The following is a 19,786-nucleotide window of genomic DNA, read 5'->3' as shown; positions in this document are numbered from 1 at the left end:
CTACCATCTCTTTGGATTTAAAATATCCACACTTTCCTCATAAGAACACAGAATTTTTGATCCGTCCCACCACTCCCGGTCCAGAGGAAAGGGCTTTTGGGCCGCTGTCTGTCACACCACTCCCCGCCCAGAGGAAGGGGCTTCCAGGTGCTGTCTGTGTCACCACTCCTGGCCCAGAGGTAGGGGCTTCTGAGCCGCCGACCCACTGCTCCCGGTCCAAAGGGAGGGGCTTCTGGGCCACCATTGAACCCGCTGATCCCAGCCCAGAGTAAAGGGCTGCCCGGCCACCATCCCTCTTGCCACTCCTGGCCCAGAGGAAAAGGATTTTGGGCCACCATCCCTCCCACCGCTCCAGGCCCCTGTTCCACCTCTCCCAGCTCAGAGAAGGTGAGCTGCACAGGCACCAACAGCACCCCCCACCTCCCCGGTCGAAATGAGAAGACACATAAATAAGTCTCAAAACCAGACTTCCAGATCACCTACAGCAACCCCAAAGAGAAATGAGATGGAACACTCTCATACTGAAACACCTAGACCTACTGAACTGGCAACAAAAGAGGATCTGGAAAAATTAAATCAGAAATAATTTCTCAGATAACAGGAGAGACTGTGCTCCTAGTGCAAGACATGATTAATAAATCTAGAGAGGAGCTCAGGAACATGATGGAATCCCAACACAGGAAACAAATAGAATCCATAAAACAGATGCAAATAGATATCCAGGACATGAAAAACTCCATTGAAAGTCTACACAGCAGAATGAGCCAATGTGAGAACAGAATTTCAGATATAGAAGATAAGATTGCAATTAATGACCAGGAAAAGAAAAATTGCTTCAAAATTATAAGGGAACATGAGAAATCAATCCAGCAGTTGCTAGACGATGCAAAGAAAAGTAACATAACACTGACTGGAGTCAAAGAAGAAACAGGAGAGAGTGCACACAACATAAAAAAACTGTCCACAGAAGTGATGGCAGAAAACTTCCCAAGCAGGGGAAAAGAACTTGACATACAGATAAGTGAGGCATATAGGACTCCAAATAGCCTTGATCAAAAAAAATCTACACATAGGCATGTAATTGTTAAGATTCCACAAACTCAACAGAAGAACAAAGTTCTACAAGCAGTTAGAGAAAAGAAACAAATCACATACAAAGGAAAGCCCATCAGAATCACAGCACACTTCTCAACACAAACCATCAAGGCCAGAAGAGCTTCGACTGACATATTCCAAGCCCTAAAAGAAAACAGCCTCCAACCCAGATTGATGTACCCTGCAAAACTATCTTCCAAAATGGATGGAGAAATAAGATACTTTCATGACAAACAGCACCTTAGGAACTTTGTGAATACCAAACTGGCAATCCAAAAAATTTTACACAATAACTTAGGAACAGACATTGAGGATCACAACCTCAGGAAGCAAAGCAGAATGAACCCATCTGGCATGACAAGAAATTAAATGTAAAGGGGGAGAACTCAACAAAAAGAAAAAGTCATAGCAATGATAAGTCAATACGTTTCAGTTAGAACCATCAATGTTAGTGGTCTCAATTCAGCAATCAAAAGAAACAGACTGGCAGAACGGGTCAAGAAGCAAAATCCAACAATATACTGCATACAAGAAACACACTTCATTCAAAAGGAAACTTATAGACTGTAAGTTAAAGGGTGGAGAACAATACTCCATATGACGGGAACCCGACAAAAAGCAGGAGTAGCTATCCTCTTGGCAGATCAAGTAGATTTCAAACCAACACTGATGAAGAGAGACAAAGAAGGACACTACATTCTTGTAAAGGGAACAATCCAACAGGCAGAGATGACAATCATAAACATCTATGGACCAAACACTAGTGTGCACGACTATATAAAACAAATACTAACGGACATGAAAAGTCATATATGCACTAATACAATTGTAGTGAGGGAACTCAACACCCCACTGTCTCAAATAGACAGATCAACTAGACAAAAAATAAATAATGAAATACTAGAACTCAATCGAACTCTTGAACAAATGAACTTACAGATGTTTACAGAGTATTCCACCCCACAAAATCAGAATACACATTCTTCACAGTTGCACGTGGGTCATTCTCCAAAGTAGACCACATACTCGCTCATAGAACATGTTGAAGTAAGTGCAAAGGAATTAAAGATATCCCCTGTATATTATCAGACCATAGTGTGATGAAAATGGAGATCCATAGCAAAAGAAACTTAAAAACTTTCATAAACATGTGGAAACTGAACAACACACTTCTGAATAACCAATGGGTCACAGAGGAAATTAAAGAAGAAATCAGACAGTTCCTTCAATTAAATGACAATGACAATACAGCTTACCAGAATCTATGGGACACAATGAAAGCAGTCTTATGAGGGAAATTCATAGCAGTGAATACGAATATTAGGAAAACAGAACAAGCCCAATTAAACAACCTGATGCTGAACCTCAAGCTTCTAGAAAAAGAAGAGCAGGAAAAACCCAAAGCTCATACAAGGGAGGAAATTATAAAGATCAGGGCAGAAATCAATGCAATGGAGACTAAGAGAATGATACAAAAAAAATCAATGAATCTAAGAGTTGGTTCTTCAAAAGAATCAACAAAATTGACAAACCTTTAGCCAACTTTATCAGAAAAAGGAAAGAAAAGGCCCAAATCCATGCAATCAGGAATGAAAAAGGTGAAATTACAACAAACCCAGCAGAAATCCAGAGGATCATCAATACCTACTTCCAGAACCTATACGCCAATAAGATGGATAACACAGAAGAAATGGACAGATTCCTAGATACATATGAATTACCAAAGTTGAACGAAGAAGACCTAAAAATTCTGAACAACCCAATGTCAACCAATGAAATTGAAAACATAATAAAAAACTTATCACCTAAGAAAAGCCCAGGCCCTGACGGCTTCACTGCTGAATTCTGCAAGACATTTAGAGAGGAACTACTGCCACTACTGTTTAAACTCTTCAATGAAATTGAAAGGAAAGCAATATGTCCGAATTCATTCCTGGAAGCAAGCATCACCTTGATCCCCAAAGCAGAGAAAGATCCAACCAAAAAGGAGAACTGTAGGCCAATCTCACTAATGAACATAGATGCAAAAATACTTAATAAGATACTGGCAAACAGAATGCAGAAGATCATCAAGAAGATCATACACCCTAATCAAGTGGGATTCATCCCAGGGATGCAGGGATGGTTCAACATATGCAAATCAATCAATGTAATACACTATTTCAATAGAGCCAAGGACAAAAACCATATGATTATCTCCATAGATGCAGAAAAAGCATTTGACAAAATCCAACATGCATTTATGATAAAAGTCCTACAAAAAATTGGAATAGATGGTCTCTACCTCAAACTGATAGAAGCCATCTATGAAAAACCCACAGCCAATATCATACTAAATGGTCAAAACCTGAAATCCTTCACACTAAAATCAGGAACAAGACAAGGATGTCCACTATCACCACTCTTGTTCAATATAGTTCTGGAAACATTAGCCACAGCAATTAGACAAGAGAAAGAAATAAAAGGAATAAAGATAGGAAATGAAGAAGTCAAACTGTCATTATTTGCAGATAACATGATACTCTATATAGAAGACCCCAAGAACTCCACCAAAAGTCTTCTAGACTTAATAACCAAATTCACTCAAGTAGCTGGTTACAAGGTCAACACACAAAAATCAATAACTTTCCTCTACACAAATGACAGACTCACTGAGAGAGAAATAGGGCAAATAATTCCTTTCACAATAACATCCAAAAAACTGAAATACCTAGGAATCAACCTAACAAAAGAAATCAAAAGACCTCTTCTCTGAAAACTATGGCACTCTGAAAAGAGAGATTGAAGATGATATAAAAAAATGGACAGACATCCCCTGCTCCTGGGTAGGAAGGATTAATATAGTGAAAACGGCCATACTTCCAAAACTGCTATATAGATTCAATGCAATTCCAATTGAGATCCCAGCAGCATACTTCACAGACCTTGAGAAAACAATCCAAAAATTCATTTGGAACAAGAAGAGACCCAGAATAGCAAAAGCAATTCTAGGTAACAGAGACATGGCAGGGGCTATCACAATCCCCAACCTGCAACTATACTACAAAGCTACTGTGATAAAAACAGCATGGTACTGGCAAAGAAACAGACCTGAGGACCAGTGGAACAGATTAGAAGATGCAGAAACAATGCCAGACACACTCAGTCATCTCATCTTCAATAAAGGCGCCAAACACCCTCACTGGAGGAAAGATAGCTTCTTTAATAAATGGTGCTGGAAAAGTTGGGTTTCAACTTGCCAATGATTAAAACTACACCTATATCTCTCACCATGTGCTAAACTAAAATCAAAATGGATTAAAGATCTAAGTATTAAAATAGAAACTCTGAACCAGTTGGAACAGTGGTTAGGTAGAAATCTTGAAGACATCAGTGTAGGAAAAGCTTTTATGAACAAACCCTTAGTTGCCCGTGAACTAGCACAAACAATCAACAAGTGGGATCTCTTCTTATTAAAAGGCTTCTGCACAGCAAGAGAAACCACCAGCAGTGTGAAGAGACAACCCACAATGTGGGAAAAAATCTTCACCTGCTCTTCCTCAGACAAAGGTCTACTATCTCAAATCTATAAATAACTTAAAAACATCAGAGACCTCCCAAATTTAAAGACCCAATCTGAAAATGGGCATTTGAAATGAACAGACATTTCTCAGACAAAGAAGTAGAAACAGCAAATAAATAGATGAAAAAATGTTCAACATCACTGGTCATTCGAGAGATGCAAATGAAAACAATGCTGAGATTCCACCTCACTCCAGAAACAATGGCTGCTATCATGAAATCAGCCAATAACAAATGCTGGCGGGGCTGTGGGGAAAGAGGAACACTGCTCCACTGCTGGTGGGAGTGTAGACTGGTGCAACCACTGGTACAACCACTGTGGAAATCAGTATGGAGATACCTCAAAGATCTAGGACTGGAAGTCCCCTTTGACCCAGCTATTCCCCTGCTGGATATCTTCCCCAAAGAATTCAAAGAATCATATCACAGTGATATATGTGGACCCACCATGTTCATAGCAGCACAATTTGTGATAGCTAAAACTTGGAAACAGCCCAAATGCCCATCAACTGGAGACTTGATAAAGAAAATGTGGCTTTTTAATGAAATGGAGTAGTACTCAGCCATAAAAAATGAGAAATTAGAGACATTTATAGCTAAATGGATGCACACTGAGGCGATTCTCTTAAGTGAAATAAATAGGACACACATGTATAAATACTGAATAGTTTCTCTGGTGTGAGAAACTGAAAGTGTAAATAAGGACTAAATGTATAATAGGTAATGTGAAATAGGAAGAAAAGGGGCAAAGGGGAAGGAAGTGGGAGGGCTAGGGGAAAGGAAAGAAGGGAATGGAATTAATATGAGAAAATGGAAAAATAGGAACAAAATCTTTGTAAATAGGGAGGAATGGAGGGGTTGAAGGGAGGGCTGGGCAAGGGTGAAAAATAAGAACCAAGAGAGAATATGTAAAGGTGGAAATTTCCAATGATGAATGTCATTATACTGTATAACTAAAATGTACCAATGATTAGAATGAAGAATCGATAATGCAAAATAGGAAGAAACGGTCCAAAAGGGCAAGAGTAGTGGGAGAGGCAGGGGAAAGGAAAGAAGGGAAAGGAAAAATGATGAGAATGGAAAAAATGGAAATAAAGTCTTTGTAAATAGGGAAGGGTGGAGGGGGTGAAGGGAGGGCTAGGAATGGGGAAAAAATAAGAACCAAGATGCATCATGTAAAAGTACAAGTTCCCAATGAGAAATGTAAATGTGTTGTATACCTAAAATGTACCAATAAAAGAATTTAAGAAAACAAAAAAGAACACAGAATTTTTTATATGAAAATGAAGTGGTAACAATATGTATACACTAAATATATTTACATGCAATACTTTTCATTTTATGTTATATGCCATGTTATATAGTAACACATATAGTAATTTTCTTGAGCATCAAAATTAAATGTCCTAGTTGAAATAACCTATGATAGTAAGATTAGATATGATATTTACTTCATGACCTTTTCTGTCTTTATCAACTTTTTAGATTTAGTATGTACACTACTTTCTTAATAAGAAAAAAAAATTAGTACACAAATATTAATCTGCTATGTATATTTTAAGACCCAGATCTTAAAGGTAAGGAAAAATAACATGAACTCAGGTTCTCTTCAGAACTTCATATATTTAAAATAAAGAAACAGTATTTTCATGGAAAATATTTCTTAAAAAACAGAACATGGGCTATACTTTTTCCTTAGCAGATGTAGTAGACTATCTCTATAATCAGATAAATGGGTCCTAAATAAAAATTTTCCTACACTTTTTGGTTAAGTATTTGAACTCTGACTTACCATAATTTTAACAATAATCATGTATATTTCAGCCAATATTCATGCAAATAAGAGATAACAATAAAACATAGTAAAAAAGTGAGGAAATAAGTCAGGTGTGGTGGTACACTTCTGCAATCCCAGCACCTGGGAGGCTGAGGCAGGACTGCCACAAGTTTGAGGCCAGCCTAGGCTACATAGTGAGACCCTATCACCAAAAAACAAAAACAGGGCCAGGGATTTAGCTCAGTGGTACCGCTGCCTGCCTCGCAAGCACAAGGTCCCGAGTTCGATCCCTGGTACAAAGAAAAAAAAGTGAGTAATTAAATCTCAAATCTCATTTTAGAAAAATCTCAAGTTCTCCCTGCCCTTTAGGAGAAGGCCAAAATTAATATTAATAATAAATACAAAAGTTCTTTCTAAATTTCACTTTCCTCCACTTGATGAAACTAACTGATAAAGTTCCAGGATGTCAGGTACCGAATATATGAGGTGTGATCAAAGAATATGATGAATGTTCAAATTAAAATTTATTACAGTAAAAGACACTGCCATTAATCTTTCTCAAAAATACTGTCCCTCACTTCAATCATACTTATGTCATTCTTGCTGTTTTCTGCAGCAGTTCTGGAAGTCTCTTTTTTTATTTTTATTATAAAATGTGATTAAAAATAGTGAATGCTGTTGCTGACCGTCATCAAATGAAAAGGCATGCTCATTAAAAAAAAAAAACTTATGGTATGTTCTCATCTACCTTATTCACTGGATCTGGTACTATGCAAATTTTCGCTCTTCCTGGAAAATTTAAATAACCATGAAAGGTAAACATTTCAAATTAATTCAGGACATCAAGGCAACCATGACAGCACAACTAAAGAAACTCACTAAAGATTTACAGAAATGCTTCAGAAAGTGGCAAGAATGGTGGGATATGTTCAAAATGAGAATGATGGGATGTGTTCAAAATGAGGGACAGTATTTTGGAGAGGATTAATGGCAATGTGCCTTCCACTGTAATAAATTTTTAAAATTCAAACATTCACTGTAGCCAGGTGTGGTGACCCATGCCTATCATCTCAGCACTTGAGGGACTGAAACAGAGGATTGGCATGAGTTCAAGGCCAGCGTGGGCTACATAGTCAGTTCTAGGCTAGCCTGAACTATATAGTGAGACCCTGTCTTAAATACCTCCCAAATTTTTTTCACAATTTTTTCAATATTTTATCACACCTCTTATACAGTATTGTCTCAAACTGCAGAGTTAGCTAGATTTCAAACTTACAGAAGGTACCTAAGTCTTAGATACTCTGAGTTTTCTTTTTCAAAGAACACAAATGAGATGTGCATTTTTTTTTTTTCCGACAGGATCTTGCTATGTAGTCCAGGCTAGCCTTGAATTCACTTTGTAGACCAGGCTGATCTCAAACTTGCACCAATCCTTCTGCCTCACTCAGGCTCCCGAAGTGCTGGGATTACAGGCATATGCTTCCATGCCCAGCTAGACATGAATAATCTAAATTTCATTTTTTAAAGGAAGATGATATTGGGAAGGACAAGCAGTGGTAGAAAGAAGCAAAAATCTATGATAAGTCTTTGCTATCTATTCAGTGATTTAAAAAATGCTCCTATGATAAATCAAATATTCTCTACATTATCACAGATAAATTCTTTCTTCCTTAAAACACCTTACTATTATACTGCTCACGTAAGGATGATTTGTCAACCTTCAAGTGTTCAAGGTAACGTAGCTGAAAATGTCAAAACAAATCCTTTCCCTTCCCTCCAGGGACCATGGGCTACATTAGTGGTGCTAGATACTATAGGTTTGTTTTTTAAAATAAAGTTTTAGCCTTTTTTCTCTCCTATCCTCATTTTGTTCAGTCAGTGAATAAACACAGAGGCCCATCACCAAAGTACTTAAGCCAACAAATAAACTAGAAAAGCCAGCCTCAGTGCAAAATTTTTAAGGTTTTTTTCCCCCTTTTGCACTGTGTTCTTCTTTACCCAAGGTAAGGCTTGCTATCTCTTTTAAATTACTGCTAAAGGTAAATGTGGTGCATAGGCCATCATTTTAAACAATATCAATCAAAACAACTTTATTAACCATGTTTAAGATTAAAAAGTATAAATGGTAAAATGTTAGTACAAATAAATACACCAAGTCTCTTGGCTTATATTTTTAAAAACAATGTTATTAGTCATTTTATAACAAATTATTACTAAGCTAAAAATATTTTATGTCATTTCCAAGCATTTCTTTAAATAACTGAGTTTTGAAAAAGGTTTAAAATTTTTTATGATTTCTTCCAAATAAAATTCTTTTTTGAAAAACTGATATGCCATCTCCAAATTATATTTTATTCATTCTTTTTTGGTTACATTTTTACTGCACACAAAAAAAGTAACGGTGAAGTCCAGGGATTTAGCTCAGTGGTGCCACCGCCTGCCTTACAAGCACAAGGTCCCAAGTTTGATCCCCGGTACCAGAAAAACATAAAAGAAAAAGAAAGTAATGGTGGGCTGGGGATTTAGCTCAGTGGCACCACACCTGCCATGCAAGTACAAAGTTCTGAGTTCAATCCCCAGTACCACCAAAAAAAAAAAAAGGTAATGGAAGTCTTTTATATAGTATCTAAAAAGGATGAGGTCCCATCTATACAAAAACAAAAAAATCTGTAAACTCAAGATTTAAGTTATATTCTGGAATTCATCCTAGGCAAGAGGCTAGGAATACTACTAAAGTCACAAAATTATAATAAGGAATATGTGTATATGTTTAACTTGAGAAAACACAATTAGACTACAAAGGAAACATCTAAAAATAATTGTATCACTTGTAATCCTAGCACTCGGGAGGCTGAGACAAGAGAATTGAAGCAAGTTTGAGGCTAGCCTGGGCTACAGAGTGAGTTCAAGGCCAGCCTAAATTACAGAGTGAGACCCTGTCTCAAAAAAATGAACAAATAAAAGACAACAACATAATTGTATCAGAATTGTAATGAAAATAGGAAAAAAGAAACGTTCACCATCTCCTAATGAAGGAACTGAGACTCTACACTAAATAGAGAAAAGAAAAATCTCAGACTATGACAACGCAGAGAACAGACTTAAAACAAGTAGTTTTAAATTTTTTCTTTCAAAAATAAACATGAAAATGGCACTTGCTAATTTTATAAAAGTTACTTTTAGTATTTTTTTTTAGCAAATAAGATATAATTGCAGAGATTAATATCCTCTAGCTGAACAGAACATCTGGTACCATACATGAATACTCACTCAGCTTGCTGTCCTAGGACACAAGCAACTAAAAATTTATTCTGTTTTAGAAGAGGATGTGGGAAGAATCAACCAATCACATACAGGAAGATCAATGGTCACTTCTAGGAAAGACATAAAGCCACTACTGCCTGGGCCATGTCACACAGGCACACTAACACCTGTTCACACGAAGGCTAAGAGACGCTGCCTTTTCTGCAAATTAAAACATAGTAAGTACCTTACTACAGTCTAACGTACTATTACCAAAACAATAAGTACTATGGTTTTTAACGACAAAAACACAATAAAAATAAAAGAGGTGTTTTTTGGTAGTGTCCACACTACATTCCACTTCTAGCAGTGTCCACACTACTTTCCAAGAAGTGCATTTGTTTGTTTTCTTATATTCCAACAAGACTTAACATCTGAGGCAATAGGTTGAAAAGGCAGTTTAAAGCCCTTTAATATAAGACTCTTACTATATAAATAGAAAGCTATGCTGTCTGACATTAACTAACCTCCACCCAAGTACTGTCACTGAATCAATGATTTAAAAGTTTCCTTTAAAGTGTATGATTTTATCTCTATTTGAAGTTCTTTCTTCATCCATCTATACAAACAGATCTCAAAATCAGTTTCTTGACTGTCCTAAGATGACTTAACATATGGTACACTCTCTTTACTTAAAAAACCTTTTCTTTTGTTAGGTTCTCTTCACTAGTTCATCTCTTATGTGTCATTTCTTAGGGCTCATCTTTTCTATCCTCCAGCAACCACATTTCAACTATGAACTACAACTGCTTCTCTCCAAACCACGTGTTCTCCCTCTTAAGCAGCAACCTTGGGTATCCATTTGCCTACTGAGTATCTATACCCCAAAAGTCCAACAAATACTTCAAACTCAATACGTCAGCAGAGCTTACTGTCTTTCTTCCAAAATTTGCTCTATTTTCCATAGATATATTCACCCAATCTCCCAAGTTATAAACCTCAGGCTTCATATACAAATTTTTACCAAATCTTGTAAATCTAAACTTTTCATTTCAGTAAGAGTTAACTGTTCCAAAATGTTTATCTGAATGGGTTATCCTGTACTTTTAGAAATAGCCACAATATAAAATCACTTTTATTAAGATATTCAGGCCTAGCTTATCTTTTAAGCTCTAAATACCTTTCTCACTGTACAACAAATGCACAATATGCATTGCTTGCCCTTCCCAAGTGTACTGCCCACTCATTCATCAAATGCATTCAGGATACCCCAGTGTGACCAAGAGATGCAGGGAGAAGGAGCGAGGGAAGGAGAAGGGGAAGTAAAAAGAATGAAGATGTGTTATGTACATGTACCAACTCCTCATAATGAATGTAATCATTATGTACTCCAAATATGTACTAAAACTTACATTTTTTTTAATAAAAAAGGACACCTCAGTGAACAAAACAAATAAAGTTTTTGCTTTGTGTGACTTACATCCAGGTAGAAGACAGATGAACAAACAAATATATATTACAACATGAGGTGGTGGTGAGTGCTATGGAGAGAAAGATCTAGCTAGAAAAGCAATTAAGAGAACAAAAATTTATCACATTATGTGATACTGATTTTTCCAGCAAACAGTATGCTCTTCTTGTAAACTTCAGAAATTCAGCATGTCATTAACACTGCAATCACAGCAGGGCATGGTGGCACATGCCTGTAATCTTTGCACTGTGAGAGGCTGAGGCAAGAGGACTGCAAGATCATCCCCAGCCTGAGCAACTTAGCAAGTTACGGAGACCCAGTCTCAACATAAACAATTTTTTAAAAGGGTGGGGATGTAGCTCAGTGTGAAGGTCCTGGGTTGAATCCTTAGTATGAAAAAGAAAAAAGTACAATCATTCTGCTACATTCCTTCATTACATTTTAACTTAAATTATAATTTAAAAATACAACACCAAGAATAGTACTGAAATACACAGTTGATGAGAAGCATAACAGAACACAAATTACTTCTGGAACAACTGATTATAATAATTTTACTTTTTGAGATTAAAGTTGATAGAGTCAACTATTTTTATTCTATTCTAGCATTTTAGTTGGCTCCTGGATGTACCCCCCACCCCGAAAGTATTACAAGCGCTGGCACATTTCAAATTATGTCATGAGATTAAAATCTATAAAACTTGAGTACTCGTCTAGAATTCATCTCATTGTTATTTCACATTTCCTATAATACTCAAACTATATCATGATTTTAAATGCGGATCTACAAATTAAGACTCCAGGGACCAGGGATTTAGCTCAGTAGTTCCACCACCTGTCTTGCAAGCGCAAGGTTCCGAGTTCAATCCCCAATACCGAAAAAAAAAAAAAAAAAAGACTCCATTGTAATACCAGAACATTAGAGACAAGTGCTTTTTACTAGTGATTTAAAAACAGTTGTTCAACTGTCTGATTCACTTAAGTGCATAATATGTCTCAATTGTTTGCAAAGAGCTGAAACAACTGGAGAAACCTACATGAGAGCACTGTTCAAGATATAGGATATTACTAAAGGATTTGACAATGAGCCAAAGAAAATTTTCCCAGACATTAATTGGCCCATTTCATACTCAGAAAATTACAATGATTTGCCTTACCATCTAACCATCTAACTAATAACATGTACTTTAAAAGAACTCAAACTTTCCTCTGGGAATCTCTGCCATTATTATTTACATATGACTCCATCTCAGGACATGAATGAATGAATGAATGAATGCATGCATGCTGGTGTTTCAGTGCTCATATAAATGTGTAAAGAAAATGAAAGGTTCTGGAATTTTTTTAAGTATAAAAGTTAAATTTGAAATGTTTTAAATTTCCAAATAAATAAATAATAATAAAGTTCAGTGGAAGGTGAGCCTTATCTTAAATGACTACAGCTCTGACAAGTAAAATTCTACCAAAGTTTTCAGGGTATAGGAAACAATGATGAACTTCATCACTCTCTAAAGGCATATCCTTTCACATTTGCCAACTGTCCCTGGATCCTTCCAAACATCCACACTACAGGACACTTCTTTCTATTTCCTACATGACGATAAGCTTCCTCCTCAAGTTGGTCAGCAGAGAAGAGCAAACAACCCAGGGCGAGCTGGAATTCTGACTAAAGTCTGGGCCACAGGAAAGACTGGGTCAGGGGAAGGGTTACAGCTGGTCTACAAAGTACTAATAATTCCTGCATTGGAGAAAAAAGCAGCTATCACTGCACTGTAAGGGCCAGTGTTTATGTGCTATAAAAAAACAAAATAAAAGATGACTAAGAAAATTCACTTCCTCTTCAAGGATGGGAAGAAAAAGAAGATACATACCGCATCTGTGATGTCTATTTCATATACCCTTTGGAAAGTTCTACGTTCAAAGAAAACAAGTTTGCCGCTACCACATCCTCTTTGAACAGAGGTGCCAGTGACTATGAGTTTATCATCTGGACTGAAACAGCAGTCAGTCCTACAGACAAAGAGTTGATAAATGTAAGTTTATGACCTCACAACAGCACAGAAATAATGAGCGAATTGAATAAAATATAAACACCACTGTAAAAAGAGCTAGTTCCTATACAGAGTTTATGAATCGGGCACCTTTAATAATTTGTTTAATCTTCACAATAATCCTACTAGGTAGGTATTATCCCCATTGTACTGATAAAGGAAACTGAGACAGAGACGTTTAATAAAACTTGCCCACAATCACACAAGGATATGATACAGCTGAGAGTCAAACACAGGGTACCTAACTCCAGAATCTGTCCCTTTGTAACATACATACATAATTTTTAAATATATATATATACACACTTAATATAAAGAAAGTGAGGAAAACTCCACATACACATGGAAAATCTCTACAAACAGACATATATGACTAATCTCTAAGTAGTGACTATTTTGGCCATTTTAAAAACTATTCTTACTATTACTCCCTCTTAATAATTTCAGTTACATCAAGTCAAGCACTAGGCAGCCAGAACCAGGCTGCATCACTGGAGCCTAACTCGTGGCTCTAATTAAACAGCTTTCCTTACCACAGCCCTGGCCATCTGATTATGATTAATTGAAGACATAATCTAAGGAAGTTATGTAATTTGAATTACTTATAGCAGGCATAATAGCCCCTCCAAATCCTCATCCACTATAAATTCATGTTTGTTTGCAGGTTTAACAAATGATGCTATGGGCAGTAGATCATGTTAGAGTCGGTATGCAGCTGTTCTACAGCTCCATCATATGATGCTTCCATTATTTTCACACTCTCCATGTTTGTCATTATTTAACTTAGAAGAGAAATTTTGTTTCTACTAAAGTAGAAACACTTTCCTAGGCATCATTTATAGGATTTAGAGATTAAATCTCACCTCAACCACCCTTGAAAAGTCCTTAAAAGCTTTAGTTGCTGACTTAATAGAATGGAAATGAGTGTTCAAATAACATACATATACATCATTTAACTTCCCAAAACATTTTATAGTCTGAAAAAATGTGTAAAATAAAAAATAATAAAATGCATCTTTCAAAAAATATATTTCAATCACTCTCAAGGCTTTTTTCTAGACAATCTAAAACATATGATATAAATATAACCATTAAAGTGAAGAACTTTTTTTCAATTACCCTGTGCCAATCATATATTAAAAACATGCTACTTACATTGGGAACATGGTGGGAAGACCTGAGGTTGAAAAAAGTGGCTTATTAAATTGTCGGATGTCCCATAATTTTAATGTGTCATCACCTGATGGAGGAATAAGAAAGAAAAAAGTGAATTTTGTGAAAACATCTCATTCTCAGTTTAGGGTTTGCTAAATTTAGTGTACAACTATAAAGAAAGGAGGAGAATGGGAAGAGCAAAAGCAAGGAAGGGAGGGAGAGAAAGAACCCAGGTGCACATAAGCATATTTTACTTCTTTAATTGTTCAGGGAGCTTAAAAGAGTAAAAGTCATAAAAAGACAGAAAACAATATGATAATAAGTCTATCTTCTAGAAATTACTCTCCACAGTGATGTCGCACCTGTAAGTTAGAAAGAATTCTGAAGAATCTACTCTAAAGTGTGATTTTAGAGCAGATGGTAGTTTCCCTGTGGTATGTTTTATTATAACCTAACTTCTTGGGAAGATCTTAATTTAAGAACCATCAGGACTGAAAATAGTACAATTCACAACAGAATTTTTTCCACTACTATGTGGGCAAACCTATCCATTAACATTAATGAGTGAGCCGTATTATTCCCTGCCCTCCAGTGCAATTCTACCTGTGGCTATCCTTCACTTGCTAGGGAGTACAGCTTTTCCAAGCCATTTAAAGAGTGATGACTATTTTTTAAAGAATCACTTTTTAATATTTCTAAAGGGCTACTAACAGATTTCTGAGCAGAACAAAAGCCAAACTCATTAGTACAGTAATATCTTTGCTGTTCCTGCTTCCCAAAGCCCACAGCTGAGACCAGCCTCAACCCATTGGGTCCAATAAGGGATCATGATCAGCTGCAAATGAGATGAATGGAGTGTTTTTATTTTTAATTGAAAACTCCCCCTTCTCTCCCCAGTGACCCCTCCTCTGAAACCCAACATTTGTCAAGTGCACTAATCCACAACTAGTTGGGACTCAGGACCTGACTGTATTAAGAATTTTGTAAAACTCCCCGTTGCTATGTTACTCTGTTGCTTTTCATCTTAAAAGGTACACATTCTCATACTCAAACAGTAAGAGACATTAATCTGCATTAATTTCAGCTAACCCAGTATGTTGTAGAGGAAGTCAGGGCACCTCACAACACTCTGCTGAACAGACTTTCACCTGCCATCTTCTCTACATCCAGGAAGGAAAAGGATGGAATATAGTATACATGTTGTGTTGGCCAATTAAGTTATCCAATAGCTAGCACAGGATAGAAGGGGAAGTCAACAATTATCCCCAAATTGCTTTTGACTGAAATATATTTAGCCCTATACTTCAAGACAGTAATATCAACAGGGTAAGGGCTCACCTATTCTAGAACCCTCTGGGGAACAATTTTCAAATTATACCACTCCTTCTAATTCCATCTAAGAGATTTGGGTATGCCACCCTAAAGATGCAAGAGTGAACTGATAATTTCAAAATGGAAATTTATCATTTGAAAAGCCTTTCCTGGAGATTCAGATACACTATGTGGATTACAACCACTGGGTTTTTATTGTTGTTGGTTTTTTTTTTTTTTTTGAGACAGGGTCTCACTATGTAGCCCAGGCTGGGCCTCATACTCTTGAGGAACTCAAACAACTCCTGCCTCAGCCTCCAGGCTCCCGAGTGCTGGGACTACAGGTGTGCACTGCCATGCCTGGCTTAAAACCAATGTTTTTAAGTAAAGAATATATATGGTTTTAATTAGAAGTCATCTCAGGACTCAAGTAGCAGGTTAGAATTCATGAGCAAAATACTTATTTTATACAAATTTACATTTGTTATATCTACCCCAAAAATTATGTGTATAATGTACTTCGATTTGTTTAGACTGCAAGTCAGGGTAGTTTTCATACAATAGATGAGGTGTTATGGCTTATGTCTAGATATTCCCCCAAAGCCTCATGCAGTCAATCATAGGTGGGGCTTTTTTCTGAGGTGGCTGAATCCAAAGTGATTGATTCATGGTGCAACTCTAGGCTCAAGGGCACTAGGAATACGAATATGAGTGCTACCCACCCTAATTAGTCTGGATAAGATACAAGGAATAGAAAGAGCTGTGGTCTTCCCTTGCTGCTTTTGCTTTCTGGCTGCCATGAACTATTTCTCCTCTGCAAGGCCTATCTGCCTTGCCACACTGCCTAGGAGCCGGCTGATCATGGACTGAAACCTCTACAAACTGTGAGCTAAATAAACCTTCCCTCTTTAACTCTGGGTGTCAGGTATTTTGTCTCAGGAACAATAAAAGTAACTTCCTTAGAGAAAAGAGAATGTAAACAGAGTTCCCTAGAGTAAAAAAGGGCATGGAGTTTTTAAACTGGGGGGAAATCTGCACTGAGTCTCTTTCTACTACTTTATACACTGGGACATAAATTCTTTCAGGATAGAAAGCTTATCTATGATATTCACATATTATACCCATCACCTAACATAATGCTAGTTCACAGTACATGCTCAATATATAGTCATTAAGTGAATAAATGAACAACTAAATATAACATTGCTAACTTAATCCAACTAATAGCTTTTCTATGGCCTACAGAAAAATTTTTATATGACATTTAAGGCCCTGTGTAATATGGGTCCAATCTACTCATCTTGTACTATTTCTTTCCTCTTCCCACAAGTGGATCTATAGGAAGATCCTCAGCTATATCCCATTCTTTCCCATAATGCAGAGCTCATAAACAGCACTATTATCCATCTCTTCATATTAACACACAGCCTTATCCCTGTGAGAATGATGTAGCAAAAAATCAGGAACAATCTAAATGCAACCATATGAGTGAAGATAAATAAATTTTCAATATAACAATCTATTTTTAAAATAACATAGGTATAACCTTATTTTAAAACTGAATTGAGTTAAGGGCTGGGGATTTAGCTCAGTGTAGAGGCCGCCTGCCTCACAAGCACAAGGTCCTGAGTTGGGTCCCCAGTACCGAAACAAAACAAAACAAAAAACTGAATTGAGTTAGTGTTTGAATTGGGGGAAAAAAACTCAATGGTCAACAGAGGATTTTGAAAACCCAGTCATAGAATTATAAAACAGTATAGAAAGGGTGAAAGAATGTAGACATGATCATCTACAAAATTCCAAAGGAAGAGGCAAAGGTCATTCACAGAGGCTTCAAACTCTTATGAAATCTGAAGCCACAAGAAAAACAAGAAAAAGAGTACATATTTTCTAAATTTACTTGACAGCCTTTTTTTTTGGTTTAGTTATTTATTTCGGATGTTTTATTTTTTAGAGATATGGTCTCTATATATACTTCAGGACGGCCTTGAACTCACTATGTAGCCCAAGCTGGCCTCAAACTCACAGCAATCCTCCAGCCTCAGCCTCCCAAGGGATAACAAGCATGTGCCACCACACCCAGCTCAATGATAACTGTTAATATCAACAGTGTTGGAAATGCGTTTCAATGGAAAAATCAGACTGACACAGGTACATTAACAAAAACCAATCTAGTTTTACTACATGATAGAATATTAACATTAGTATATTTGTTAGTGTTAAATATGATATCAATTTATACATAGAAACTCATCAAAAAGAAAGTTTTTAACCTACCTCCACGAGAGGCGAGGACATTACCATCATAGGAAAAAGCCACACAAGAAGTGTCTGTGCCTGGATCATGAGCCTGTTTATAGTGAAATTTAGGATGAACCTGTTTGCAAATACAAGGAAAGTGTTAACACATCACCTAAATTCAGATGAGAACATTTTTGTGGCAACAACATTTCATTTTATCATGCAGAAAATTATATAAAATTATAGCTAAAGTACTAATTTTACCTGATTATATTTTCTTTCCTAAAAAAATTCAAAAGGCTTTTCAAAACCTACATTTGTTTTAATAAAGAGATAAGGTAAGCCCCAGAATGAGGCATTTCAGACTGCCTTAGCAGGCCCCAAGCTTGACTATAACTGCATTTAGTTCTCATATTATGCTTTTAAGTTATCTGGACCATTTCCTACACTTATCTGAAAGAAAAGATATAAATAAGAATTACAAATGACCAGGTTACTTATTTATTCAAGAATATTTATTGTCAGGCTGGGGGTGTAGTACAGTGGTACAGCACTTGCCTAGAATGTTCAAGGCCCTGGGTTCCTGATAGCTAAAAAAAAAAAATTCCCGATATATGCCAGACACTATGCATGTGGTTGTCTTAAGCTATGTATCTTAAATGTGTCTGTTCGATGATAGTGTTAATGGTGATAATCATAACAATACCAGCAGACCTTTACTTGATGATTACTATACACTAGGGACCATATCCTTTATTCCTTGGCTATGCAGTCCTTACAATCACTCTGCGGATTAGGTTCTACCATTATCATCCTCATTTTACAGCTTTGGAAACTGAAGCACAAAGACTTAAGTACTAGAACCAAGACCACATAGTTTGTAAGTGGTAGAGCTGGGACTCTAAACCCAAAAAGCCTAATCTTTTTTTTAAATCAATTTTATTGGTATGTTTTAGGTATACAATACAGTTACGTTCATCATTAGAAATTTGCACCTTTACATAACCTCTCTTGGTTCTTATTTTTTCCCCCATTCCCCTGCCCTCCCTTCAACCCCTCCATCCCTCCCTATTTACAAAGACTTTATTTGCATTTTTCCTTTTTCTCATATTAATTCCATTCCATTCCATTAATTCTTTCTTTTCCCCTACCCCTCCACTTCCCCTTTGCCCCTTTTCTTCCTATTTCACATTATCTATTATACCTTCTAGTCCTTATTTACACTTTCAGTTTCTCACACTAGAGAAACTATTCAGTATTTATACATGTGTGTCCTATTTATTTCACTTAAGAGTATCATCTCAATGTGCATCCATTTAGCAATAAATTCTCTGATTTCTCATTTTTTATGGCTGAGTAGTACTCCATTAAAAAAAAAAAACCTACATTTTCTTTATCCAGGCTCCAGTTGATGGACAATTGGGTTGCTTCCAAGTTTTGGCTATTACAAATTGTGCTCCTATGAACATGGGTGCACATACATCACTATGGTATGATTCTTTTAATTAGGGGTATTTTTTTGTTAAAAACCAGTTGATTTAAATATCTGGTCTCTCTCTTTTTGTTGTTATTTTTTGTTTGGGGGTTTTTAAATTTTGTTTTTGTTTCGGGGGAAGGGGACTTGTTTGGATTCTTTTTGTCATCATTGGTGGTGATTCATGCCTTTTTTTAATGGGAAAAACAAGTTCATTACATTCATACTTTTATTTGCATTTTCAATATTTTAAACACTTATGTTTAAAAGTGAGAAGAAAAATAATATTCAGAAAGTGGTTCCTGAAATAATGCATCTTATAATGTATCCCGATAACTGTCTGACATTGCAGGAAGATTATTTTTCTATAGCGAACTCTGTGGGTGTCTCCAAGTATTACCCCTGGA

General features: G+C 36.4%; 1 protein-coding gene across 2 annotated transcripts in view; it reads right to left on the bottom strand.

The window, feature by feature from the left end:
* Wdr70 (WD repeat domain 70) overlaps positions 1–19,786 on the bottom strand; it is a 327,702-nt gene that overhangs the window by 37,925 nt on the left and 269,991 nt on the right. For both annotated transcript variants that reach the window (XM_004848601.3, XM_013073525.3), the window contains exons 11-13: positions 17,942–18,041; positions 14,354–14,438; positions 13,019–13,157 (exon numbers count right to left, since the gene is read on the bottom strand). In XM_004848601.3, the coding sequence (XP_004848658.2) occupies positions 13,019–13,157; positions 14,354–14,438; positions 17,942–18,041 (324 nt within the window). The remainder of the gene's footprint in view (positions 1–13,018; positions 13,158–14,353; positions 14,439–17,941; positions 18,042–19,786) is intronic.

This window comes from Heterocephalus glaber, unplaced genomic scaffold (assembly GCF_053883595.1).
Source record: "Heterocephalus glaber isolate CG9 unplaced genomic scaffold, H.glaber_assembly_v1.0 deba00001538, whole genome shotgun sequence".
Lineage (NCBI taxonomy): Eukaryota > Metazoa > Chordata > Mammalia > Rodentia > Bathyergidae > Heterocephalus > Heterocephalus glaber.
Note: the sequence above shows the minus strand (reverse complement) of the source record. Positions and strands in the feature narration are given on the sequence as shown.